The sequence below is a fragment of the Heterocephalus glaber genome, unplaced genomic scaffold, assembly GCF_053883595.1.
Source record: "Heterocephalus glaber isolate CG9 unplaced genomic scaffold, H.glaber_assembly_v1.0 deba00001460, whole genome shotgun sequence".
Lineage (NCBI taxonomy): Eukaryota > Metazoa > Chordata > Mammalia > Rodentia > Bathyergidae > Heterocephalus > Heterocephalus glaber.
In genome coordinates, this window is record NW_028258307.1 from 7,350,526 (window position 1) to 7,377,935 (window position 27,410).

The 27,410-nt window shown below is 48.3% G+C and overlaps 1 protein-coding gene across 1 annotated transcript in view; it reads left to right on the forward strand.

Moving 5' to 3' along the window:
* The window catches only part of Loxl2 (lysyl oxidase like 2), a 76,956-nt gene that overhangs the window by 15,916 nt on the left and 33,630 nt on the right, over window positions 1-27,410 (forward strand). Inside the window, exons 2-3 of the mRNA XM_004848346.3 lie at window positions 6,621-7,067; window positions 13,093-13,268. Coding sequence (XP_004848403.1) covers window positions 6,704-7,067; window positions 13,093-13,268 — 540 coding nt within the window. The 5' untranslated portion in view covers window positions 6,621-6,703. The remainder of the gene's footprint in view (window positions 1-6,620; window positions 7,068-13,092; window positions 13,269-27,410) is intronic.

Below are 27,410 nucleotides of genomic sequence, written 5' to 3' on the forward strand. Positions count from 1 at the left end.
CTTTGCTTCTCATTCCTTTTGGTCTCTAGTAATGTTTCCTGTCGTAAAGTCAACTTGATCTCACTTTGTAACAGCTTTCTTTTTGGCTAATGAGTACACAGTACATCTTTTTCCTTCCCTTTCCATCAAACCTTTATGCCTCTTATAAGAAACATAAAGTTGGGTTATTTTTGCTAAGTCTGTCCTGAAGCTCTTTGTCTTTTAATTGGAATATTTATCCTGTCTACTGTAATTGCTGATATATTTGAGTTTAAATCCACTACCTGAATATCTTTTCTATTTATGACAGTTGTTCTACTTGACTATCTCTCTGCTTTATGGCTTCCATTTTGGATTAATCAGGTGCTATGGTTCAGTTCATAAAGGCCCAGAGGGTGAAAGCTTTTCGGCCAGCTTGTGGCATTATGAAGAGGTGTCAGACCCTTCAGGAGGTGAGGCCTAGCGGAAGGAGGTCAGGTCGCTGGGGTCATGCCCTTGAAGGAAGTATCAGGTTGCTGGTCTCTGTCCACCTCTCTGTTTGCTTCCTGGCCACCATGAGGTGAGCAACCTCCTTGGCCACATGCTTCCACCATAATGCCACAGGCCCACAGCAACAGGGCCATGCAACTATGGACTGAACCTTCTGAAATTGTGAAGCAAAATGAACCCACCTCATAAGGTGATTATCTAGGGTATTTTGTCACAGCTATAGAGAGTGGATTAACTCATCAAGTATTTGTTTATAATTCCATTATTTACTCTTTATTAATCTATTCTACTCTGTTGTGTTACAATTTTTATGGTGATTACCATAAAGGTAACAGCATGCATCTATTAGGTTAGGTAAAATCTAGTGGGAAACAGTTACTTTACCGCTCCTCAGGCCATACAAAAACCTTAAAACACTTCAACTCCAACCCCACTTGGCTCTTGTGCTATTGTTGCCACAAATTTTAATAATAATTATTACACATCTAATAATTATCTGTCTGTCTAGCTATCACACTGGGGTTTGAACCCTGGGCCTCACCCATGGTAGGTAAGCACTCTTCCACTGAGCTATACCTCTATCTCATGATATAAATACTTAAAACTCTTAAAGACATTATGATCTGTCTACACAGTGGACTTTCATTTAGGTTTGCTGGCATAGTTTCCCATTCCATAGCCTCCTTTCCTTCCTGTACTGCCACACTGTTGCGTGGGATTATGTTTCCTTTGGTTTAAGGAACTCTGTTTAGTATTTCCATCTTGTGGATCATCTGGTAACAAAATATCCTTGTTTCACCTCCACTTTCTTCAGTAAGTACTGCGGATTATTGATTGTATTTGAGGGAGGGGGCTTTGAAAATTCCAAGCTATTATCTTCTTCCTCCCTTATTTTTGTGGCAAGGCCAGTACATTTGCTTGTCTTGTTGTTCTCTGGAAATAGCATCCCTGTTATACTCTAGCTGCCTTTAGGGTTTTCTGTTGTGGATCTTCCACAGCTGGATTTTGGCTAGTTCTTTGTATAAACTATACTGTGTGGCCTTGAGGGTGTTTGTAAATTTTGGGAAATTCTTGGCCATTATCTTTTCAAATATTTTTTCTCCACATTCTTTCCTCTTCTTTGGGATTCTGAGGATGTGGATTTTAGACCTTTCGAACAACTCTGTGCCCTAATGTGTAGAGTTCAGCTCTTTGGAGACTCCACTGGAAGCCCAGGGCCATCTAATGGGTCCTTTCCTCTTTTGCAGGCTCTGAACTCCAGTTCTTTTCTTGTCTGTCTATCCTTGGAGGCTGCGAGAGCTTTGCTTAGCTTTTCAGCTCAGTGACCTTGGAGTCAGCAAGTCCCCTGTGGGTGGAGGGGAAACAGAGGCAGATTGGAGCCTCAGCTCCCTGCAGTCCCCATCTCTCTGGAGTCTTGGAGCCTATCTTGCTGCTTGGTAGCTTTCCAGTGTCTTTGAACACAGTCATGTTCTGCTCGACATGGGGACATGTCCTGATGAGTGCGAGATCAGCTGACTCGCCACTGTGCGAACCTCACAGACTACACGGACGCGAACTTGCACGATGCAGGTCAGTCCTGCAGTGTGACCTCTCGGTGCAGTTACGACACTCAGAAGCACGAAACCCATCTCCTGAGGAGTGGGCTGTGCAGCTGTGACATGCACCCTGCTTTACAGTAAACTTTTTAACAAGTAGGAGGAGTACACTGTTAAATAATAATAAAAAGTATAGTGTAGTTCGTACACATGTGATCAAAAATCAGGGAATATTTACATTTTTTAAAAATGTATTACAGTAAAAGGCACATTGACATTAATCCCCCTCAAAGTCGTCTCTCTCACTTTGAACACACTTACCCATTGTTCTCGGCGCTATCTGAAGCAGCTCTGCAAGTCCTCTTTCCTGACTATCTTTACTTGTACTCTTAGGGTTGTCTCAATGTCTTGAATCAATTCAAAACATTTACCTTTCATGGTCATTTTGGCTTTGAGGAAGAACCAGAAGTCACACAGTGCCAGATCTGGTGAATAAGGCAGATGAGGAAACACTCTAATATTTTTTACATGCTTATTTCATTTGGATGGCACTTGGCAGCTGCATTCCCCATATTTTTTATCACAACTTTTAAAGAAGCTCATGAAAGAGGACTCCCAGAAGTGCTTCAGAAAGCTGCAAAAACAATGGGATAAGTGTGTTCAAATCAAAGGGAAGTCTTTTGAGGGGAGGTTATAACAATGTGTCTTTTACTTTAATGCATTTAAAAAAATTTAAACATACACTGTGTATTTCAGTCACACCTTGTACATAACCAGTGCCATAGCCATTTATTCCAAGTGTTATGTACTGTACATAACTGAATGTGCTCTGCTTTCATATGACTCCCAGTGCAGTAGGTTTGTTTCCACCAGGGTTACCACAAACATGGCAGTAATACATCCTCCTGTAATGTGAGGGTCGCTACCAAGTCACTGGGAGATAGGAATTTTTTAGCTCCATTCAAATCTTACGGAACTACTGTTGTATACGTGGCCCATTATTGAGTGAAATATTATTAAGAGCATGGCAGTATGTGTTTTTAGTATTTTATCTATTTTTTCTAATTGTTCTTGGCGAGAAGATTTATCTGAACCAAACTAGTCTGCCATGGAAATAGATATGCTACTTCGGGAAAATGAGAAAGTGGTGGTTTCCATCCTTCAGGACCGAGACTCTGGTGGTCAAGCCAGACACGACACGAGTGTTACACAAGCAACATGAGATGTTAGAGGAAACAGAGAAGACATTCACTGTGCCCAGGAGGGCCTGTGAAGGGCTGTGGCTTGTGCACTCCGGACAGCAGGAGCCAGAGGCACAGTGCTCTGGGTAGCAAAAAACACACCAGTATAGGGCCTGCGGATTGGATGTGTGGCACGGAAAGGGCTGGGGTAAGCGAAGGCAGAGAGGTAGTTGGAAGTGAGGCCAGGAATATACCTTTGTACCTGATTGGATCCCAGGCTCAACTCAGACTCTTTCATATGTGATGATGGATCCCTGACATTTTTGTAGACCGGGGGTGACCAGTGCTTGCTCCACCTGTGCTAACCATCCTACTCTGGTCAAGTTCCTCATACTCTGTGGCTCTTTCTTTTCTCCTACAAGAGATCTAATAGCTGCCTCCTCTACCCACCAAGGTCCCTAGAGACCGAGTGGCATTTGTGGATGTAAATGTGCTTTGATGGGAATGAAATGTGGCCAAACCATTGTATGTCAAAGTATGGTTTGAACGGGGCTGTTGTAAGAATCTCACCACTCTCTGGCCTCGTTTATAAGGCACAGAGTGAGAATTTCTGGGTCTCCAGTGATACCAGAGGGCTTTCTCTGCCCTGGCACCCACCATGGGGCACTGGGCACTGGAGACCATCCTAACCCACAGAGAACCTCCTCTTTCACAGTAGATTGTGGGTAGCTGTGACTCTGATGCTGGGAAAATCATTTAGTTCTTTCTCAGTGGTAATGTGCTGTGGACTGAGCAATATGATCCCTCTGCTTCTCATGTGATTAAAATGAGGTTATTATGCCTCCTCTACCTTTCACCTGCTTCTCTTGGCTTTGCCCTTTGGGATATGTGTTAGTTAACTTTGTGTTGCTGTAACAAAATACCTGAGGATATCAACTTTAAGAAGGAAAGATTTATTTTGGCTTATGATTTCAGAGGTTTTAGTCCATGGTAAGTAACCTGGCTCCATTGTTTCTGGGCCTGTGGTGAGACAGAACCATCATGGGAGAAAGGCTGTGTAGAGCACAGCTGCTCACCTCATGGCAGCTAGGAAGGAAAGAGAGCAAGAGAGCCAGAAAGGAAGGGACGGAGAGGAGATGCACCCTTCTATGTCATGCACCTGTAACCTCCTTCCTCCAGCTAGGCCTTCCCTTTTAATAGCCCATTCGGCTAAGAACTCAACAATGGATTGATCCAGTGATCCTTGTGATCCAGTTCCCTCTCTGGACCACACCTCTGCACATTGCTGCATTGAGGATCCAGCCCTCAATACATGAGTCTTTGAGGAACACTTGTTTAGGAGCCCATATCCAAATCTGTTTCCTCCTCCTTGAGACACACCTCCAATCTAGGGTGGTCTCCCTGATCTCGGAATAATGTAAGGACCAAGTGGACAAAGTTTCTTGCTAAATGACCTCACTCTGGAATTCACAGAGGTCAACTCCACTGGGTACAGTGACCACGACTCTGAAGATTTAAAAATTTCATTTAGCAAATGCTTCTGTGGTGCTCAGGAGGCACCATTCATTTACTCTTCAGAGTAATTCTGTGGTTAGATATGATGATTATCCCCATCCAGTAGGTGAGGGAATTGAAGTGCAAAGAAGTTAAGCATTTTTTCCAAGGTTGTACAGCTCATAAGTGTCAGAGTGAGGATTCAAGCTCAGACCATCTGGCTCCAGAGTGTGCTCTTCCCATTCTGCTGACTCTCAGACTCCCATCGGCCGCTCTCCCGTTTGCTACATAGAGCTTAACACCTCCCCTACTCCAGGAGCAGCGTGAGCTCAGTCCTCTGAGTCCCTCAGGGGTGGACACTGTGAAAAGGGAGGAAACTGTCATAGGGCATCTGTGGCTTGTCTCTAGGAGTAAGACACAAGCCTCAGATGTTCTCTGTAGCTTTCAGATTGGCTAAAGAGGACCCTTGTCTCTTTAGGAGGGGCTTGGACGCCTCCTGTCTTGGTGGCCTCACCCATCTTGTGGTGAGGACTATAAGCCGTAGATATGACAGGCTCAGGAGCATGCTAAGGCAGCCTGCTAGGGCAGCAGAAGGCCTGGTGCCTAAAAGCAGAGCACAGGAAGGGTTAAATGTGTGGCGAGCTGTATTCCTCATTTTTCCACCTCTGGGGCAAAACCCCTGACACCTGTGACTTAAAGGAGTAGAGGCTTATTTTGGCTAATGGTTTTCAGAGGATTCAGTCCATGGTCAGCTGGCTCCAAGGCAGAAACATCATGGTGGAAGGGTGTGGTGGAGGAAAGCTGCTCGACCCTTGGCAGCCAGGAAGCAGAGAGAGAGGGAAGAGCTAGGGACAAGAATACACCCCTCCAAATCACAGCCCCAGTGGCATTCACCCCTCTAAACAGGCCTCTGCTCTGAAAACAAGATTCTGGGGACAGTTTTTATTTGAATCGTAAGAGGATCAGAAAGAGAGAGTCAGGGAGTGACGCCATGCATTCCCCTCAGCACCCTGAAGAGGCCGTGTCCTTCTGGTCGCTCATGTCCAGTGGAAGGAAGGACCTTTTGCGCTAGAGAAGTGGGCAGTTCTTGGAGGACCCTGTCCTCCAGTTGTCCATGTAGGGCGGCCTCAGGGCAGCACTCCCACCCCACTACCCACTAGCAGCTCAGTCCCTGGAGTCTGATTACTTCCATGTTCAGTAAATGTGACCTCGGAGCCTGTATGTTTCCCACCGAGTGACCAGAGAAGAGCGAGGCAGAAGCTGCCCTGGGTTGGTAACCAAATTGGGCATGTGACAGTACAGGGAAAGTTTCAGAAGAATGTCCAGATCCTAACCCTGCCTTGCTTGGCAGGAGCTGGCCCTGGAGGCTGGTTCAGTATGGACACTGGAGCTGGAGTGCATGGGGCTTGAGCAGGTCCTTGGAGAGGAGAGGCTGGGAGAGGTGGTCAGGTGCATCCAGGAGAGGGGCACCCAGTAGCCCGCGCTCCCCCTTCAGACCCACTGCCCTCCCAGTCCCCAGCCCCAGCCAAGATGCCAGTCCTTATGGGCCCCCACCAGGCTCCCTGGCCTCCTCTTTGAGCTGGGTTGGGTTTGCCCCTAAAAGGTGCCAGAAAGAGATGAGAAGACAGCAGGAGCCGAGTGAAGCCATTCTTTGTTAGTCCCACAAAACACTGCTCACATCTCCAGACAGTCTTCAAAGAAAAAGACAACTCTCCTCAAACTGAGTCTGTGCTGAGTGCCCTGCAGGAACCCTGCTAACGAAAGCATTTTAGCGACATGGGAAGGCTGGTGGGCAGACGAGGTGGAGACTCATGGCCTGAAAGGTCAGGTGTGACCGGGATGGGCTGGCATCGAGATGGGAGGAGCAGCGTACGATCACTGAGTGTTATGCAGGTGGCTGTCACCCCACGTCGCATCCTGATGCGTCTCTCCTCCCTTCCAGAGGCTCCTGCTGCTTCCAGCCCAGCGGCCCTGCCTGACAGCCCCAGGACCCTGGCCGGGGGATACTCCTGCCACAGGACAGGGATGGAGAGGCCGCTCGGCTCTGGCCTCTGCGGCTGTTTGGCTGTGCTCATCCTGCTGCCATCCCTGAGCCTGGCACAGTATGACAGCTGGCCTTACCAGCTCCAGTACCCCGAGTACTTCCAGCAGCCGGCACCCGAGTACCACCGGCCTCAGGTGCCCTCAGACGTGGTCAAGATCCAGCTGCGCCTGGCGGGCCAGAAGAGGAAGCACAACGAGGGCCGCGTGGAGGTCTACTATAACGGCCAGTGGGGCACGGTGTGCGACGACGACTTCTCCATCCACGCCGCCCACGTCGTCTGCCGGGAGCTGGGATATGTGGAGGCCAAGTCCTGGACTGCCAGCTCGTCCTACGGCAAGGGGGAAGGTAAAGCGCTCAGAGCTTTGAGACTGCATGCACGTCACCTGGAAGACTGCGAGCAGCCTTCCATGAGGTTGACCTGGCAGAGGAAGCTGTGGTTGGCATCTGGTGTAAATTCCTGGTGGCATTCTGTCTGCCCATGTAGGCTGTGCCCTGAAGGAACGTGAGAGGGAGGCCTCCCTGGGTGGGTAGAGGGACGAACCATCCTGATGGCATGGAGCTTTCCTGGTTACCTGCAAAGTCTCGAATCCTGGAGACTCCCAGTTCCAGGCAAACCAGGACACCTGGTGGCTCGTGGTGCAGAACCAGCCTGTGTACCTCTGCAGCCAGATACCCTGACTGGGGGCTGCATCAGAGCCCAGAGAAAGACCCCCCTTCCTCCAAGTCCCTCCCTAAAAGCGGCACCCTTTCCCCTTCTCAAAAGACCCCCACAGGCTAGTCTTGTGCGCAAGTGGACCGCGTCGGCTTAACACTAACTGCTCCTGTAGCCTTGGTCTTGGTGGGAACAGAGCACTTCAGGATTTTCACTTTCACTTGACCTGGTTAAAATACAAATCAGTTTATTAAAACAAAAACAAAGAAGCTGTCAGAGCTTTGAGGGAGGACAGGTCTTGGGGTCCTAAGCCTTGTGCTCAGTTCTGGTGCTGATCTAACTAATGACAGCCATGCATTGCTTAATGATAGGGAAACAATCCGAGAAATGAGTCACTAGGTGATTTCAATGTGTTTGTGACATCATAGAGTCTACTTAGACAAACTAAGACAGCCATGAGGTCACTAGGTTACGGGTAGAATCTTACGGGGTCATCATGTGCATTGTTCATCGTTGCAGAAATGTTATGTGGCACACGTCTCTACATGCTATATAGGAAGACACATATGTGGTCTCAGTTTCCCTATCTGGAAGTTGGACTCTCTAAGAACTCTTGAAACCCTGGTTATCTGTTTCCCAAATGGGAAAGTGGGTATGGGTGAATGAAGGGCATCATTTAAAATATTTCTTTCTAGGAGCTAAGAGTCTGTGTCCCTGTGTTGGTAAAGCAAAGGCATCTATTCACCAGCTGTATGCTGGGCAGGGCTGGGCATAGATCAGGCTGCCCGGATGCCCATACTCATCCTGCGAGTGAGGTCATTGTCATGCTGACTTTGTAAATCTTTCCTGAAGGGCCTTAGACATCCAGCACATCGCAGACCTCAACTCATGATACTCTAGTTTCAAAGGTCTGGACTGGGACTTGAGAGTCTGCAGCTTTTGGGAGCTTGTGACAGGCTCGCGTATGTAACCAGGTGTGAGAGGCAGTAAAATAGACAACTGTTAGGCTTCCTTATGACTCTTCTTTCTGTTATTCTAGAAATTACAGGAGAGAAGAGGCACCATCTCATGTATGCCTCACCTCTGTGAAACAGAAAATTTCTCATCAGGAGAACTGGCTCAAAAGCCTGCATTTAAGACTTCAATGTTCTTAGAAACTCATTCTGAGCTCCTTAGCAGTGTCAGAGCCAAAGCAGCCAAGATGAGCTAGCAGACTCAGAACCCATTTCCTGTCTTCATTAACAAAACTTACAGCTCTCCTCCATGCAGCTACATCTGCTTATTCTGCTAGCTAAGTGATCCAAGGGTAACATCAGGGTCATCTTTTCTATTCCAGGCTCTCTAGTCTTCATTGTTTTATGACAGTACTCCCAGTGACAGTGGGGTGTTCTTCCCCCAGTGACACCTTTATTTCTACCCAAATTTAAATGCCATCTATCTTTAGATAAGGTGGTTGTGGCTTTTTCCACGCATGGGGTAGCTGGGACGGTAGGTGTACCTGGGTGGGACTTTGCAGTCTTAAGGATGATGAGAGGTCAAGAGTTCAAGACAGTAGAGGAGAGATGAATGGAAATGCTGGGTAAGGAGGAAAGCGACTGAAGGGTTGTGCAGAGCTGCCACGATGGATGGCTTGAGCATCTCTGCTGAGATTACCATACTCCCGGATACCCCGGAAGATGGGAGGAAGTGCGGATGCAGTGGAAATGGAGATCGGAGGTGTGAGGTTGCTTGGGGAGTAGCTGGAGGTGGGTGGAGAGAAGCCACTGGAGGAGGAAGTGTAGCAACTGAGAGGCCGAGAGTCCTGGAGGGGCCATCTGTGTAGACACTGAAGCCATCACAGGGTATGACAGGAATGGCTCAGGAAGAGGACAGAAAGAGATCTAGACAAAATGAGCAGTCCTGTGGGTGGAGTTTTGAGTTAAGCCATGTATATAGAGTGGTACTTGGTTTGCATCATGAGAGACCTTCTAAATAGAAATGTATTTGAATTCCATTAGCATTGGCCAGGGTTTTGTTGTTTCAGCACTGGGTACGTAATAGGTACTTACTTTCTAAGTACTAGCGGATTGATTCATTTTGATCTGGGAGAATATCAAAAGAAACTGCCAAAACAGCATGTGGTACACTGCCCACAGAGCATGTCCTGGAGTTGCCCTGGCGGAGTAAGCTGCAATCAGGCTCTGTGGATGGGCTGGGAACCCAGTGGCTGACCCTGTAAGAGGTTGCCCCTCTTAGGTCCCCAAACCCCTCTGAGGCCCAGGCTGTGGTAATGAAACCAAGGTGAGCACCTGGACCTCTGGGGCTTTCCAGCCTGAAATCTCAGCGGGTCTCTGCTCCCAAAGCACCTCTGAGCCCAGGTAAACCCTGGGTCCTTTTAGCATTCTAGAAGGGACAGATGGCTCACTGCTCACTCCTTGGGTGGCTCTCATGGCAACTGATCCAAAGTAAGAGCTCTCCACACAACTACACCCCACTCCCGAGGAAAGCAACAAAGCCAGTCCCCTCTGACAAAGCCAGAATCCTGCAAATTCTAACTTAAACAATTTCCATCACTCTGACAGAGCCCAGGGACCTGGCTTTCAAACAGCATTTCATTTATGACCTCTGTCCTCCAAAGGACCTGTTCATTTGCTCACACATCTCTTCCTTCTTTGGGAGAGACATTTTTTAGAGTAAATGAGTGGAAAGAATAAAATGCAGTTTTGCTTTTGATTGAATGGCTTTTATGTGGCCTCCGTGTGTGCCTTGTCTCACGTCCCAAGTATTACTTTGCTAGCAGCTGGATGCCACCTAGATGCCTAGAACCAGCTTGGGTTCCAGCAGGCAGACTCAGAGTTGGCTGCAGTGAACTTGGGACAGTAGCTCATGGGCAACAGCCATATGGGAAAGGAGAAAAAAAACCACTGCCATGAAATCAGGCCAAATAGTACACTGTGCATGGTGTGCGTTGTGCTAAGTACAGATTTACATAACCAAAATCTAAGTGACTGACAAAGAATATATAGAGGGTAGGACTTTTGGGAGTCTAGGATGGTATGGAAGACAGCAGGTATTGTGGGTAGTTCAGCTTCCTTGTATTCCAGGGTGCTAATTCCACATGCTCCATAGCAGAAAGTGAAGCCGGCCCCAGCATATTGGGGTTTGCAGCTACACAGTTTCTTTCAAGGTGCCGTGACCTGCTTCGGGTCCCATGGTGAGGGGGTGTCTCTGGCTATAGAAGGAATAAGGACTCCACTTCTTCTCACCCTCTGCCCCTCTGCCGCTTAGCTACAGAGCATTCCAAGCAAGAGGCCCCCAGTAGAATTCAGAGGGTCTTTTCCACTGCTAGTACTTAGTAACACAAACACCAGCTTGTTGTAGAGACAGCAATCGATTGGGGGAGCACATGTTTCAGTGGAGCTTGACGGCTTGAAAACCAGGCCAGATTGAGAAACCAGTTGGAAAACCTCAGCCCAGATGTTTTCAATAAACTCTTTGTTCCCACAACACGTCCGAAGCGCTCTCCTTTGAGCCCTGACCAGCCATCTATCAGAGCAGATGCGTTCCAGCCACACCTGGGAGTCAGGAGACAGGCCCCACGTCCTCCCTGACCTTAAAGAACCCCAGCCTCTTGCCTCGATTTCTATCTGTACAATGGGTGTGTTTTTGTCTCCTTTTGCTTGTGTAATGGAAGCACTAGAATTCACTGTTTTCTGACATCTGGAAGGAGGAAAGGAGGTCTGAATGTGTCCTCACACTTCCTGTGTTTCATTGGATCTCCATGGCAACCTGCTTGTTGGGCAGTGTTTTTACTTTAGAAATGAGAACCAGGACGTGGCAGGTGGGTTGAGGGACCCTGCTGTTCTACAGGCTTCTAATGGAGCCATGAGAAAAATGGGAGACTTGGTTTTGCTTTCTTTCAGTTTGTGGTGACATGTATAAAAATCACTAGTTGAAAACCCTTTAATGCCTTTCTTAGTATTTATTTTTGATTGTGGTAAAATGTACATAACAGAAAGTACACATCTTAAGCATCTTTCAGTGTACAATCCAGTATGGTTCGGTATGTTCACACTCCTGTGCAGCTGATCTCCAGAGCTTTTTCATCTTGGAAAACTGAAACTCTGTCCCTACTAAACAGCCACTCCCCACCCCCTCTCCCAGGCCCTGGCAACCCTATTCTACTTTCTGTTTCTAGGACTTTGGCTTCTTGAGGTGCCTCATATAAGAGGAATCATCCAGTATTTTTCCTTGCCTGACTGGCTTATTCCACTTAGCACAGTGTCCTCAAGGGTACTCCATGTCGTAGGATGTGACAAAATTTGGGGGGAGGCTTTTTTTTTGGTACCAGGGATCAAACTCAGGACCTTGCGCTTGCACAGCAGGCGGTGAAACCACTGAGCTAAATCCCTGGCCCTGGGGGTGCTTTTAAAGGTTGTATCATTGTATATATAGACTGCAATTTGTCAACAAGCACTTGAGTTTCTTCTACCTTTTGACAGTTATGAATAGTGCTGCTATGAACGTAGATCTGGATGTGCAGATATCTCTTCAAGACCCTGCTTTCAGTTCTTTGGATGGGCACCCAGAAGTGGAATTGCCCAACCCGGTGAAAGATTTATTTTTAATTTTTTGAGGAACACCATGCTGCTTTCCACAGCAACTGTGTGCTGTGTGTACCCGAGTGGTGCGTGGGGCTCCGGTTCCTTCACGTCCTCGCCAGCACTTGTCACGTTCTGTGTTTTTGATAGTAGCTACCTTAGAAGTGGCAGGAAGAGTCTTGATGTGGTTAGCCCTCTAGCACTTCACACACGTAATTCTACTTAGTGCAATAGAGATAAAGAACGGGAGGTGGGCAGAGTTCCACAGTGGTCTTGCAGAATGTGATGAGGGCCTCTGTGGCTTAGTGTGGCAGGCCCTTCCCTCAGTGATAGGGCGATGTCCGGAAGTGGGAAGGGCACTGAATGGGGAATCGAGGCCCAGGCTTCTTGGCTCAGAGAGTGGCCTGGCATCATGGGATGCCCTCCCTCTGAGCCAGAGCTCTGCATCTATGAAGTGGGAATGATCATGCCCACGTGTCCTCTTCCTCCTGTATGGAAAGATCCAGGAGATAATAAGTGCGAAAATACCTGAAAACTGCAAACCCTTAACGCCAGAACAGTTGTCTTTTCCCCCGAGGGGTCAGAGGTCAGCCTCTGCTCTGCTGCATATGGCGGGGAAGGTTGGCTGGTGCCGTAGTTGGTGTAACTATAATCCTCTTCCTCTTCATCATTGTCACCACTTTAAGTAACTATGGATCAGCAATAAACTAGGCATGTGCCATATATTATACTAATCAGCACACACTTCAGCAACTCAAGGGTCCATATTGTCCCCACTTTGCTGATAGGCAAAGGGGCTTCGACCGAGGTCATAAAGCTAAAGAGGCTGAAGCGGAATTCAAAGCCCATAGGCTCCAAAGCCTCTGCTCTTTACACTGTGCCATATAACTTCTAGGCTTACATCTGACTTCTGTCCTGACTGTGCTTGGTCTACTACTTCTCCACATCATATCAGCTGCCTGATCTGGTAAGGGAATCCAGACGGTCTAGGATTAAATGCAGTATCTTAGCACAATAAGAATCCATCGCTAGCTGCACACAGTGCGCAGAAGTCCTCTTTCCATGTGAAACACTGGTGCTCCAGACACCCACACCTGCCCTAACGTAATGCTGAGTTTCTCTGCTCTGCTTCCTTTAGGGCCCATCTGGTTGGACAATGTCTACTGCACGGGCAGCGAGGCCACCCTGGCAGCCTGCTCCTCCAACGGCTGGGGAGTCACCGACTGCAAACACACAGAGGATGTTGGTGTGGTGTGCAGTGAGAAAAGGATTCCTGGGTTCAAATTTGACAACTCATTGATCAACCAGATAGAGGCAAGTTCTATGCTCTTGATGAGTTCTTGATGTGAATGTTCTTCTTCCATGTAACTTGCCGCTTTCCCACTGATTTCAAGAAGTGTACGTGAACACCAAGGAGGGGACCAACCCTGAAGGGCAGTTTCAGGGAGGATTTCTGGAGAAGGGGATGTCATCCATGGGGAAGGGCATCCAGGCACAGAGGTGAGGAGCGTGGCCTGGTGGCGAGCAGGGGATGATTACCAAGGTGATGTGCATCTATTTAGGAGCATGTGAGCTCAGGCTGGGAAGGTAGGTGAGCCGTGTGTGGGAGCTTGCCCTTTGGTGGGAAAATGTATTAGTTAGCACTTGCTGCATAACAATTTGCTTCCAGATTTTTCAGCCTAACACAACCAACATGAATCATCTCACAGTTTCCATGGGTCAAGAAGCCAGTGGAGGCTTAACGACCTGATTCTTTCCCATGAAGCTGTACCCCTTCCCCTGCTGACTCATGTGATTGAGGGCGGGCACTAGCTACTGGCTGGAACTCCCTTTTCCGCTCAGCACAGCTTCTCCATAAGCGGCCTCAGTGTCCTCAAGATATGTCCTCAGTGTCTCCCCCCAGGATGAGTGATTCATAGAAGAGAAACTGCTGATGGGAGCCACAGTCTTTGATAACCCACGCTCAGAAGTGATGACCATCATTTCTGCTCTAGTCTCTTGGTCACACAGACCAACCCTGGTCCCATCTGGGAGGAGATGACACAAGGGAATGAATGCAGATGGTGGAGATCATTGGGGGCCATCTTGGAGGCTGGCAACCATGGGACAGTTGTCCCCAATCTAGCTGGGGACCAGAGCCACTTTACAACTGCAGACACTGGGGCCTCACTTTGACCTACTGAATGAGAATTTCCCACTATGGGACTAGCTTGTTTTTATTAATGCTCTCTCAGATGACTCTGATGTTGGTGGCCCAAGTCTGCTTTTGGAAGTGGCCAATGAGAAGGGTTTGTGACCCTTCTTGTACATTTATGGCTCAGTTTCAGATTGAGCTTTTCTACAATTTCTTCATGTAAAGAACTAAATTATCAAGCGATTGAATTCCTCTTATATGCAAAGCATGTGGGCTTTTGGGCAGGAGGAGCAGGATGCTGAGACTCCTGTCCTTGAGGAACATGTTGGATGTCACCGCCATGGGGCAGTGGGATCCACCATGGACACAGGCCAAGGAGTGTCACTGAGCCTTGACCTCCAGCCAGTGCCAGCCCTAAGGCTGAAGAAAGGTGACTTGAAATTGCCTTATTTGGGCTCCTGAGGAAGTTCTCCCCAGACTGTAGTCCACATTTTCTCCTCATGACTCACGCTGCCTGCTCCTCTCTGTACACCAGGCCCACTGGGCACTGGTCCAGCTGCAGTGAGCATGGGAAGGATTTCCATCCTTCCCTCAGCTGAGAGAGACTACTTCTACCTGACACTCTTCATATGCGCTCTTGATAACCAGAGCACATACTGTAGAGTAGACATACTTTATTTCAGTGTTCCCCACCTTCTTGGCACCAAGGACAAGTTTCGTGGGAGAGAATTTTTCCATGGACAGGAGGGAGAAGAGGCAGGGGCATGGGGTTCTGGTTTCAGGATGATTCAAAAGAGCATGAAACCCTCACATGTCTGGTTAACGGTAGGGTCCTTGCTCATATGAGAATCCAGTGGCCCCGATGATCTGACAGGAGGTGGAGCTCAGGCGGCAATGCCAGAGATGAGAGTGGCCGGAAATACAGATGAAGCTTTGCTCATTTGCCTGCCACTCGCCCCCTGCTGTGTGGTGCTGTTCCTAACAAGTCTGTGGCCCAGTAGGGTATTGGTTCATGGCCCTGGTGTCGGGACCCCTGCTTTATTTAGTAACTGAACATAACTGAAGACAGCTTTACTCTTTGGAGGAGTCAGTGATTTTGGGAGTGGGCTTGTGCAACCCAGTCTCACAGAACTTCTCATCTCCACTCTTTATGGTCTTGTGTGGAACAGTTATCACCCACTGGTAAATAGCTCATCTCTCTGAGGAGACCAGAAGCCCCTGAGGAGCAGGAGCTGTGTCTTAGTCATCACTGTAGCCAACAGATAAATCTAGGTACCTCATGGCAACAATATCTCCAACTCAACAATCTTTTTCTCCCCCAAATCATTATTCTTTTAGGGAGAGAATCCCCCAGAATACAATATTAGACTAAGCAGTGACACATCGGAGAGGGTCATTCCTTCATAGCATTGCCCTGCCTGATAGGACAATGAGTTCATTCCCAGCACCTTTGATGGGTCCCCATTCAGCCTAGAACCTCAGAAAAGCCATTGGAGTGTCAAGTGAAGAGCCAGGCTTGTTGGGACTAGAAAGTCTTCTTGAATAAAAGGAAGATAAGCCAGAACATCAGTGAGCTTGGGGTTGAGTAAATGAAAAGATGATCCCGGAAAAAGGACTCTGAGTGGCACTTCATTAGATAAATGTGTATTGAATACTTACTCTGTGGTAGTTCTGATGCTTAGTGTTTGGAGGGGAATTGAGGTGGATTGCATCAAAAGCAGAACCTCATAGGGTGGAAAAGAGAGATTCAGGAAGAGAAAATGTTGGGGAGAACGTTCTTGTTCTGGTAGGGCTGCTATTATACAATAGGAAAGCATAGGACCCACCTTTATTCTTTATTCTGGACATTTGTGGGGTGCCTGCCAACCACATCATGGTCTGAGGCATCAGCCAGAGAGGGACATGGTCCCTAGGACCTAGGAAGACAGCTGTATGCCCAGGGTAAGCTGGAGGATCATTCCAGGCAAAGCACACAGATCCGAATGCAGTAACAGTAACCAGGCCAGACATCTGGTTTGAAGGACCAGGTGACATTGACATTCACAGCCTTCGCACTTTGCATTTTCTTAGAAGGCCTCTTTTATGCTGTCATTCAGACCAGACTGGTGACCATGAACCAGGATGGAGCATTCTTGTCCAGCCACAATGTGGAGGGGACACATCACCTCTCAAGACTCCCCCTGCTAAAAACAGGTCATGCAGGGGCCAGGATTCAGGCTGCCCAAGGAAGGCCTTTGGGAGTTGTCAGAAGATTCTTGCCTCCTGGGCTTTGTGGCTAACGCTCATGCTTCCTGGCATCACTGGCTTCACGGGGAGAGAGCCACCTAGACCACCTACAGCAGATGTTTGTGGGATGCTGAGTTCTCCAGAACACTTCAAGGGATGGGCTGTGTCTGTAGCTGAGATCATGGAATCATTCCTCTTAGCTATAGAAATGCACACTGTCACATTTTTGTGGACAAGAGGAAGAGACCACTTTGGTGGACGCACCCATAGGCGGAGTCATGGAGTACTGACTAAGGATACCCACGGAGAACTGGTGACTAATTTGGAATAAACACAGTGGATGGCCTTTAATGGTGTGTGGGAGGGCTCTGCCCCCGCCTACCCATCATGTATCATGGAAATTAAAATGTGGACTGATAACATGTAGAGGAGATACAAAACTAGGAAGGGTTGCTGAGAAATAAAATCATGGATTGAAGAAAGATTCAGGAACCTACAGGAAGCTGAAATAATAGGTCCAAAGGGTCACAATAATGATAATATATTTTGAACCTATAGGACATTAAATATATGATTCTATATTACAGTTCATAGGAAACAAAACTCAGCCACAAGAGTGCAGGCATTATAGACAATGACTGAAAAGCATTGATTATTAAAAACCAATCTCTGAAGGTGTTGATTGGTCTGGATACCATATCATATAAGGCAGTGAAAAATTTTTGACAGGAAAAGAAATGGAGGAGGAAGCAAGGCAGTTCTCTTCAGATATTTGAAGAACTGCCATGAAGGCAAATGTTTATCATTTATTCCAACTCTCACAGCAAAGGCCAAAGGGCAGGTAATGGGGGGCAGATTCCAGCTGAGGCGAAGCCCATACTTCCCTTCATTTGTGGTGAGCTCCTGGTTGCTGGAGACTTCCAAACAGACCCTGGATGACCTGCCAGGAATATTGCGGTCAGATCCCTGCTTGGGGAAGGAAGTGGGATTAAGTGATCGCCAAATTCTGAGATCCCGTTATTCTTCATCTGTGAATTGCACCTATACCAAGTTGGAGGTGTCTACTGGCCGTGTAGGTTGTTGTGTAAATTGGTGCCAGCCATGTGTGTCACACGCACAGAAGGGATGTCAACCGGTGTGTACGTTGTGGGCTCTGTCCTTCTCCCTGCCTGTTCTTGACCTGGAAACCAGCTGCAGACTTCGGATCCTCACTCTTCTATGTCTAAGGGTGAGGGTAAAAGCCCTTCCCAACATCCCCCCAGCTTGGGGCCTCTGATTTCAAAAGTGATCAAGAGTGAAGTGTGACCAGAAATGAAGGGTCAGTTAATGCTTTCTCCATGTCTGTGACCCAGCTGTGAACCCCTGGACTAATGGAGCTGGTGAGACATCCCTGTCTCTTTCCACTCCTCTGCAGGAACCATCATCCTCATTAATGCCTGGAGATCAAAGACAGGTAACAGGCTTAGCCCAACCCTCACAGGTGTGTGTGCCTCCTCTCGAGTGCACCAGAGCTCCCCAGGCAGAGAGTGGAAGAAAACAGCACATCAGTCTAGACCTTGTTCATCCCCCTCAGGGGTGCCAGAGGTGTGAGTCACAAGCCCCGAGCCTGGCTGATGGGATTTCACTCAGCCTGAAACCAGTTTGCTTCCCTGCACTTCTGTGCCCACCTGACACTGTAGTCTGCTCTAGAGGACACTTTATTCTCCTGTGGGGGAGGAAACATTGTCCCTCAAATGAGCTCCCCCAAGCATGAGTCCGTAGGCTTGACCCTGAGGTATCTCTAGCCAGAACACTGGGCAAGTCTCAGACAGTCGCAACAGTTTCTCCATCAGAACTGGTGTGTCGGGTACTCACCAGTTGCAAGGTTGTTTTAAATACTGTGCAGGAGAAAAACTCAGACAGTTTCTACAGAAATGCTTTACAGGCTCTGCGGTGCGGTAATAGATTGTGCTTCCCTAACCAGTTCATCCCACTCTGTGAGGCCAGGAGCGTGAGTCACGGAAGAAGCCCTGAGGCGAGTGGATGGAATTTCACTTGATGAGCTAACTGCTTCCCTGGACATGTGCATCTGCTCCAGGCTTGAGCTGGTCTTCTTGACACTCGGTGAATTCCCCTCTGGAGGCCAGAGAGAGCACATATTCCTCGCATGAATGAGCCTGTGATCATTTCATGCAGGAAATTAAAAGAGTAGGGTCTCCCTCCTCCCCTTCCCCAACACACATGGTGCCTCCTTGTCTGGCTGTGAATTCTCAGTTTTAAACCCCCAAGCTGAAGGCTTGAGTTCCAGGCTGAGTGAGGGAGATTTTCAGCTGTGTGTCCAGAGCAGCTGGCCCCTCTTGAGCCCCTGAATGCCACACTGTAAAACAAAAGTTTGGGTGAATATAAGAAAAAAGGAGTCTTGGGTCAATCGTGAAAACTTTCTTAACAGGAGGCAGGCAGGAACAAATAATAAAATGTGCACTGCTGTTGGCCTCAAAAAAGAACAGATCTTTTTTAAGCTTGGAGAACAGAGCCTCAACCAAACCTCCCAGGGGTTCAGAGGCTCTTAAAACCAAGAAGCTTTGTTTCCTGTCTGTGGTGAGTGGACAAGTTGGAAAAAGCATTAGATAAGGAGAGATGACAAGTCCAGATGCCCTTCTGAGCAAAGTGCTTGCACGTTGCAGGGTCATGTGCTCGTAGAAGGCTCCGGGCTTGGGCCTCGTTTTGTTAGATCAGGAAACAGGGATTTTACCCTCACCCCTTCACTCTACCTTCTTCCTTACCCATTTCTAAGACTCTTTGCAAAAAGCTAGGTTACCAGAATTGATCAGAAATCCCCAGGCTGTGAGATTTAGATGTTGCTAATCACCCGACTGATCTCTGAGCCTCAGTTTCTCCTTTGTGACAGTAGGCAGCCCAGGGGGCTTGAGGGCCCAAAGAGAGCTGATGAGGACAGAGCCATAAGAAAGTCATTCATGTCCACCCAAGGGATGAAGGGAGAACCCAGTACCCCATCCTCCTCTCCCTTGCTTTCTGGAAGAACGCAGAGACCTGAAAAAGCCCTTTCTTCTCTTAACCACACGGACTGGGGCTGCTGCAAATGTTTTAAATTCCAGGCATCCAGGTTTTTATTAGTCACAGTCAGCTGCCAAATGTTTCCACACTGCCCTCCCAGCAGCAGCCTTATCTGTCTGCCTCTGGGGGCTCCGAGAGTCAAGGGTCTCTAGAGAGACTTCCAGAAAAGTGGCCACTTCCCAGCCAGGAGTTCAGTGACCCTTCTCCTGGCATGAGAGTAGCTGTGACAAGTTGCACTGCTTGGTTTAGGAAACAAAGTGGGACAGTTTTCACCTGTGTGTAGTCTAGAAGGTGATGGGCTCCCCAGCGTCAATGTGGACCCCTTTTCCCAAGTGGTCACAGGATAGCTGCACAGCTTTCTCTGGTAGAAAGAGAAATGTGGCAGTGGATCATTTGTGCCAGACTCATGCACAAAGGAGAAAGAGCTAAGGTGGATGCCACAGTCCTGCAAGATGATCTTGGCTGTGCCAAGCTGTCCAACTGGACAATCAGATGTAGCTCTGGGTGTCATCTCTGCCACAGGCACCCTGAGCAAGGGGATGTATCAGATCCTGCCCTGTTCCCCTGATTCTATTCACTGGGAGCCTGCATGTGGCCAGGGCAGGCCAACCACAAGGCACACAGAGAAGTTGCTTTAAGGTGACCTATTTTCCTAACCAAAAATAGGTCACCACGTCTGAAAAGCTAAAGGGTGTTTATGCGGATAACAGAACAAAATATTTGAAATTGTGCACATCCTTGCAAATCTGGAAACTTGGTCCTTGGCCTGGGTGTTGCCCATGTAACCATTTGAAAAGCATGAATACCATTGTTGTAACTGTTTGCAATTTGAAACAAACAAGTAAGTAACATCAGTCTTACTTGTTAGGTTACATAAGTCAAGAAGGGGTGTTGTAATTTGTTCTAGGTGAAATGAATGAATGAACTGTATGCACTCAAACTTTAAGCTGTGTGGGTTGGACAGTAAGTTGCATATGGCAGTTTGGAGCAGAGAAGATTAATGGGAGAGACCAGCTACTCCCTTCCCTGGGTGGCAGCCCATTCTGAAACATGGGCTGGTAGTGTCCAGCCTGGCCCTGTAATAGGTCCCAATGGTTCACTGAGGCACCTCAGCCATGCTGCCTGGTCAACGCAAAGGTCCCCCCACTCCACACCTGTGAGGCTGTTGCTAGGAATCTGTTCATTCATTCATTCCATACCTTTTTTTGATACTAGGATTGAGCCTTCACACTGAGCTATATCTCTAGCCCTTTTTTAAATTGAGACAGGATCTCACTGAGTTGGCTGGACTCGGAATTTGCAAACCTCCTGCCTCAACATCTCAGCGTGCTGGGATTACAGGTGTGTGTTTACCATGCCCAGCTACTCCATGCCCTTGAATTGAGCACCAGACCCTACCTACGATGGGCATAAGGATAAAGAGATCAGTGGAACAGACAGTCTTGCCGTTGCTGACCTTACTCTTGAGCAGTGGAGAAAGACAGCTTTCAGGACTCATTTCTCCGTTGCCATGGTGACAGTTGCTGTGAGGAACCAGAGTGTGTGGTGGACAGTCTGGCTGGGCCCAGGACTTGCATGGTGTGCAGCCTCAGCACCCAGCCCGGGCCAGCAGGGCTGGTTGCTGGAGCAGGTGTCATGCCAGCTTCCTGCCCACAGAAGGGCTTGCCTGCTCCCCAAAGAAGCAGCCTCTGTTACCTAACCAAGTGCTTCCAGGTTGGAAAATGAAAACAAGAGCATTTCATTTTCCAGCAGCAATGCACAGCTCTTGATTTACAGTAGGGGCCCAGACAGACAGCCTGCTTTTTCCTCTGGTGCCGTCGGCGTGACCTCAGCTGTCCGCCCCCACTGCTCTCCGCGCAGAGCAGAGCAACAGAAATCGGCTGTGAAACGCCGTCCCTGTCTCCTCTCCCTTCCTTCCGTCAGACCCAGTGGGAAGCCCGTCTCAGGCTGGAGAACGTCCCTGCTGCTCCTGAGAGTGTGGGTTCCTGATTCGCTCATCAGCAGGGGATAATTACACTGTGGGCAGACACTTCGAATTCCCCAGCTGCCTCCTGTTCACAGATAATACACACCCTGCTCAGCGGTCTAACCCAGTGCAGAGGATCAGAGCCAGTTTAATCCAGCTCAGCCACTGTTTATTGATGCAAAGTCCCCAGGGGAGAGAAGGCAAGGTCCTAAACAGCTCAGGTGAGGAGAGAACGTCCAGACAAAGTGCCGATGTTCTCTGCATCTGCCCATCAATCCCCCGAGGCACGCTCGTGTTATGATACAGCGCAAAGACTGCCTCAATGTTTATTTTGCATTCAACAAAGAATAAAGGGAGTCTTTATTACAATTTTTGGCTTGGGTTTAGGTGCCTAACATTTCTAGCTAAGCTGAACTCTTGTTGGATTTTTAAAAAATTATGACTGGCTCATTCCAAAAATATTTGAGGACCCACTGTGTGTCTGGCAGTAGGAACTGTGGGTGATACAAAAATGGATAAGGCACAGTTTTGCCCTTTGGGAGATTTGCAGTCCAACAGGGTGGCAAAACACATGGAAAGATAAATGCTAGTGTTACAGGGAGGGAACTCCCAACCTGTTAGATGTCAGATGCACCGAGTTCATGTCTCCCAGTACCGAAGAATGGACTTGAGGACAAAGGAGGTGAAGAGGGTAAGAAAGGTTTATTGAGAGAAAGCTCCTGAGAGACAGGAGGGGTCCCTAAAGTGGGTAGCTGTCAAGTCTCTTTGTCTAGGGGTTTTTATACAGTAAAATCACCTCACAGGTTACCTTGGGTCACACAGTAATCAGCGTAAGTATAGTCACTAAGCTAATATAAAAAATAAGGTACATAGCAAGGTACATACCATATTTCCCCCAAAATAAAACGTAACTGGGGGCTGGGGATTTAGCTCAGTGGTTCTGCTGCCTGCCTTGCAAGCACAAGGTCCTGAGTTCAATCCCTAGTACCAAAAAAAAAAAAAAAAAAAAAAAGAGTAGAAAATCGAACTGGAAAGTAAACCCTAGCATGGTTTTTCAGGATGCTCATCATAAAACAGGTATAAGCCCTACCCCAAAATAAGCCCCAGTTAAGATCATCAACCAGATTTTGTACATCTGTTGCACCACATGACAGACGTATTGAATTATAAAGTAATCATGTTAATATATAATTGAGTATAGATAAATAATATTGACATTAATACTTAATAATGACAATATAAATTATAATTAAGTATTTGTAAATATCAAGTGGGTACCTTTGGACAAGAGGTAAATGCCTCTGTCAACAGATGAGCTGATTACTGCCAAATGACCCATCGGGGCACAGACACAGTGCACAAATAATATGAACACCCAATGATGCACCGATGAGGTTGTGTCTAATATGAATCTTCATAATCCAATACGTCGTGTGTTGTCATGGGTGCACTTAACGCTCCTGTGAAATAAAGGATCGTTTTCTGAATTTTGGTGACTGCAATTTTTCATGGCTTTTGTGTGGACCCTCATTCCTCCCTGTCATCATTTTTGTTGCCACTCCTGTCTCCTAAGTTTTCACTTAACGTTCGATTTCATGGATACTTCCTGAAGCCCAGCCTGCAAGACGTTGTGACTTGGGTGAAGAATTCATGGGATAAAATACTGACAGTGGTGTTGTCAGTGTACCATAAGCAGGCTACACACACAAGAAGTGCTCATTTAAGGAGAGCTCTATTGTTGGACATGAGAGCTTGGGCCCAGTGGTTCTACGGGAAATGGAGTTGCAAGAAATTCAGGCCAGAGTTCAGGGTTTAGAGAGTTATGACAGTGTGCCAGAAGAAGATGAGATGATTGTATTTGAATTAATGTACATCTTTATACATGAATGTATAAAGATGTTTTTTGGAGCAAAAGTTAATACATGATCCAGTCGTATTTTCTGGGAAATATGGTAGCACAGAGAAGAACCCAGGCATTTCTGGAAGGAGTAGGTGTGGGTCAGAATGTTCTGGTCCTCTCCATGTGGTTGTTACATTGTTTCTATGTGCCTGTTGTAGTCTCCAGGCTGACTGAGCCAGATGGCACTGCTTGCAGGACTGCTCAGAGCAGTTTATCTCTGGGGAGGCATCTTGGGGTCTCATTTCCACCAGCCCGGCCATTGACCACAGGCCTGGTTTGCCACATCTCCGCTCCGACTTTTATCTTGGGCCTGGGCCCTTTCGAACCACCTATCAGTCCCTACCTCACTTAGCTGTCTGCAATACTAGTGCAAGCAGTTGGTGTAAGTCAAGGACTAAATCAGGGACTCAGAAAGCAAATGCTAGAGGAAAAGAAACAAAATCAGACCTACTTGGATGAGCTATTTGAAGATGAAGGAAGGACTCCACGGAGAACGCAGTGCAGTGCCTCCCACTCTGGATCCAGAACTTCGTCAGCAAGAAACTTGCCTCTGTGGCTGACCTGTGTGTCCCAAGATCTCACGCAATGCCTGGGACATAGTAGCACTCAATAAATATTTATGAATAAATGCATGATTCAATTTGACCTAGAGGCTTTGTAGGATTCTGAGAGGCAGAGAGAAGAGATGGAGAGAATTGCAGAGAGTGTGTTGGGCCTCAGGCATTGAGAAACCACAGGAAAGGCTGAGCAAGTCATGGGTGGATGCCAGGGTCAACATGGATAAATGTCTGTGGATTGGATTAGAGATTAACCTGGAGCAAAAAGGGACTTCCGCCATTCTCCTTGCACACCTGGCCGGGCATTAGAAGTGTGGATGGAAAACCGATAGAGACAGAACAGGTATCACTGGGGCCAAATGGTCTATGAGAGTGAGGAATACAGAGGGTGAAAATAATGCTGCGAACCTTGTGGTCTGGAAAGCTCGCAGGGCAGAAGCGTGGGTCAGGGGCTGCATAAAAGGGGGAAGAATTGAGGGCATCTGGGGTGTGTCTGGTTTGAGTACTGGAGAGAGTGGCATGTTGGCAGTAGGAAAGATCAGTCTGAATCTCACAGGCCATTTTTTAAAAATAAAGAAAGAAAGCCACGATCTTTGAGAGCAAGATGTAGCAATTCATTAGCAATGGACAGCAGCATGCCACGTAGAGGGCCACAGAGCACACCAGTTAGTCTCGGGAGGCTGGCGTAAGGGGATGTGTTGACTCTGCAGCAGCAGGGCCTGGACTGATATCAAAAGACATCTCTGGAAAAGGGAAAAAGAAGACATCTGGGCTCGGATCTGTCCTAGCAAACAGGACCGTTGGGAGGCAGTCTACCTAATGCTGAGCTCTGAGCCACGCTATCAGTAAATTCTTGTAGTCTTACTTTGTTCCTTTCCTCCCCTTGCATCATTCTCTGATGCAATCTCCAAGAGACTTTAAACTGAGTAATTCTTCCTCATTGGTGACAGCCCCAGACTGGCACAGTTTGGAATTTGCAAGTCATCAACAGATGCTGCAAAAGTTAAGTGTCATTCAGGCACAAGCCTGGCTGTTCCAGCCCAAGCACTCCCTCCTTAGCCCTGCTTTCTGCTAAGCCACTGTGCTGAAGCAGGGCACATCCCTGGCCTCTCTGTGCCTTGATTTTTCCTTCTGGAAGCTGGTGCTGATGGTTCCCCAGGCCTCCCTGAGTGATAGGATGTGACCAGTCCCATGTAGGACAAGTCCAGGCCTTCTGTGAGTCTTTAGGAAACCTCGGTCTCTGCCAGGAGGAACAGCCTAAGATTTTAAATTGAATTTTAAAATAAGTCAGATGGTCGACATCCTTCTGGACTACTGGGTTTAATTTTAAATAAGCAAGTCCAGAGAGCCCTTCATTAAGGAAGAAAAGTGTGTGTCTATTTTAATGTTTCAAATGGTCTCTTTCTGAGCTGAGCTTCTGGGAAAAAGAAAATCCTAGCACTTGTGGTTACAGAAGGGATTCCACAGCAGTGAGGTAGGAAGGAGATTGTGCATGCGTGCTTGTGGCTTCCAACTCAGAAGTCTCCAGCAGCCCAGAGGAGCAGCTTGGCTCGAAAGAGTGCAGAGTGCAGACAGAGGGCTGCCCTGTCGCCTCCCACTGCCCAGGACCCAGAGCATCTGGGAGTGCAGCTCTCCCCTCACGTACACAATCCCTGCTGGGTGGAGTCCTGGACTTCCGATGTGCAATGCACACAGCGCCCAGCAGGCCTGAAAGGGACCACCCAGAAGTGTGACACCCAAGGCCCACCCCATGTGGCAAATGCAAGACGTGGACGTGCGATACCAGGGCTACTTGGAGATCCATGGTCGCTGTGAGCTGGGCACTTGGGCTCCAGGCCAGAACTCAGTTTTCTTCCCTGTTTACCTGCTTATTGGCTGTGTGAACTTAGACATGTTGCAAAAATCTCGTTAAGTTTTCAGCTGCACACAGATATCCCATTAGCCAGCTCATAGATGTCACGGGAACTGAGTGAAGGGACGGATGTAAAGTTCTATGCACAGAGCCTGGCACACGGTTGGCATTCGATGAGCGCTGGCCATTGAAGTCACTATTCGAAGAGGACACGGGCACTGGTTGGAGAGCAGGGAGGAAGCCTGGTGAGGCCCATGTAGGACAGAGTCTGTGTTTTGCTGAGTGGATGAGATAGATTTGAGCCTATCAGAATGGGAAGGATTTGGTTCCTAGGAGTAAGCAGGGGAGAAGACGTTCCACACTGGAGGAACGGCACGGACCCCATCCTGATTGTCCTCTTCGGGTGCTGGAAGGGACATGTCTCTTTCCTTCTTCCCCGCCCACAGACATACAGACACACGCCCATCCGTACAGAGAGCTGTAGGTGCCATGATCACCATACACACACACACACACGTATGCAAAGACCCACACAACACAAGGACAACACTTGCCAGGTGATCCTGCACACAGACACACAAATGCAGATGCTTGCTTCCAGGGACACATACACAGATTCGGACACACAGAGTCTCACATGATACATAGGCACGCACACACATATAAATGGTGCCCGGGGTAGGAATAAGGATGGTGACAGCTAGGGCTTGCCCTTTCCCTTCTCCATGTGAAGTGCCTAACCTGGAGCTTGCTCTGCAGAGGGGACCCATCCTGCAGAGGCGGAAGCAGAGCCAGGTTCCTGGGAGCGTGTGCTGGCCCACAGCCCTGTGGCTAGCCTGGCCCTTCCTAAGGGCTCAGCTAAGCTCCGCTGGCTGGGCCTTCCTCGTCCTCTAGAGCCATGCCGGTGCTCACGTCTCCAGTCCTCCAGCCTGCGCTGCTACCCTGCAGCTGGGAGAGGATCTGTGAATGGAATGAGGTCAGCCCATAACTTTCCTCCTGGGCATGACACATTCCACACTGGAATGCTAGTGGCCTCCCAAGGTGGGCAGAGGCAGGAGGGGGCTGGCCTGTGGGTGGGATTAGACCTCAGGCCCCTTCTTGGCTCGCCCTTGTCCACGTGTTTCAGTGGCACGGGTCTTGCGGCCTGAATGATGGCTGTAAAGGATCCAGGATCCAGGCTGGAAAACATAAGCCTACTCCTGGCCACTTTCCTTTGCTCTGCGTGGAAGGGAAGCAGGACCAAATGCCATCACTCCAGGCTGCATACTTTCCATCACCTTGCAGGATTTGTGGGGCAGGACCTGGCTTGGGACCCGGAAGCCTGCAGGCAGAGAAATGAATCCTTGGGAACTTGAATAATGGTTCTGTTCAACCTGGTGGTTCATTTGCATCCTGGCTGGACAGGCTGGGGCACTAAGGTCTCTGGGCTCCTGACTCTGAGCCTGGCTGTCACTAGTCCCACCTCTCCCTCCCTAGGCCAGTGCAGGGTATGCCTCAGGGTGTTCTAGGGGAGGTAACTGAGTCAAGTGTTTTTCTCATTTGTAAAATAGGCATGCAGTGCTCTAAACCACCTGATTATCCAGCTTGAGGATTAAACAAGAGGATGCGTAGAGAGGGATTAGCATGGGGCTTGGCCTGGTGAGCACTCACACTGGCTGTTACTATTCTCTGTTACAATTCATGGTGTCTGAGAGTTGATGTGGAGCTGAGGGTATTGAAGGATTTGGAGGAATTGGTAGGATCTGTGATGAAGGCAGTGGGCATCTC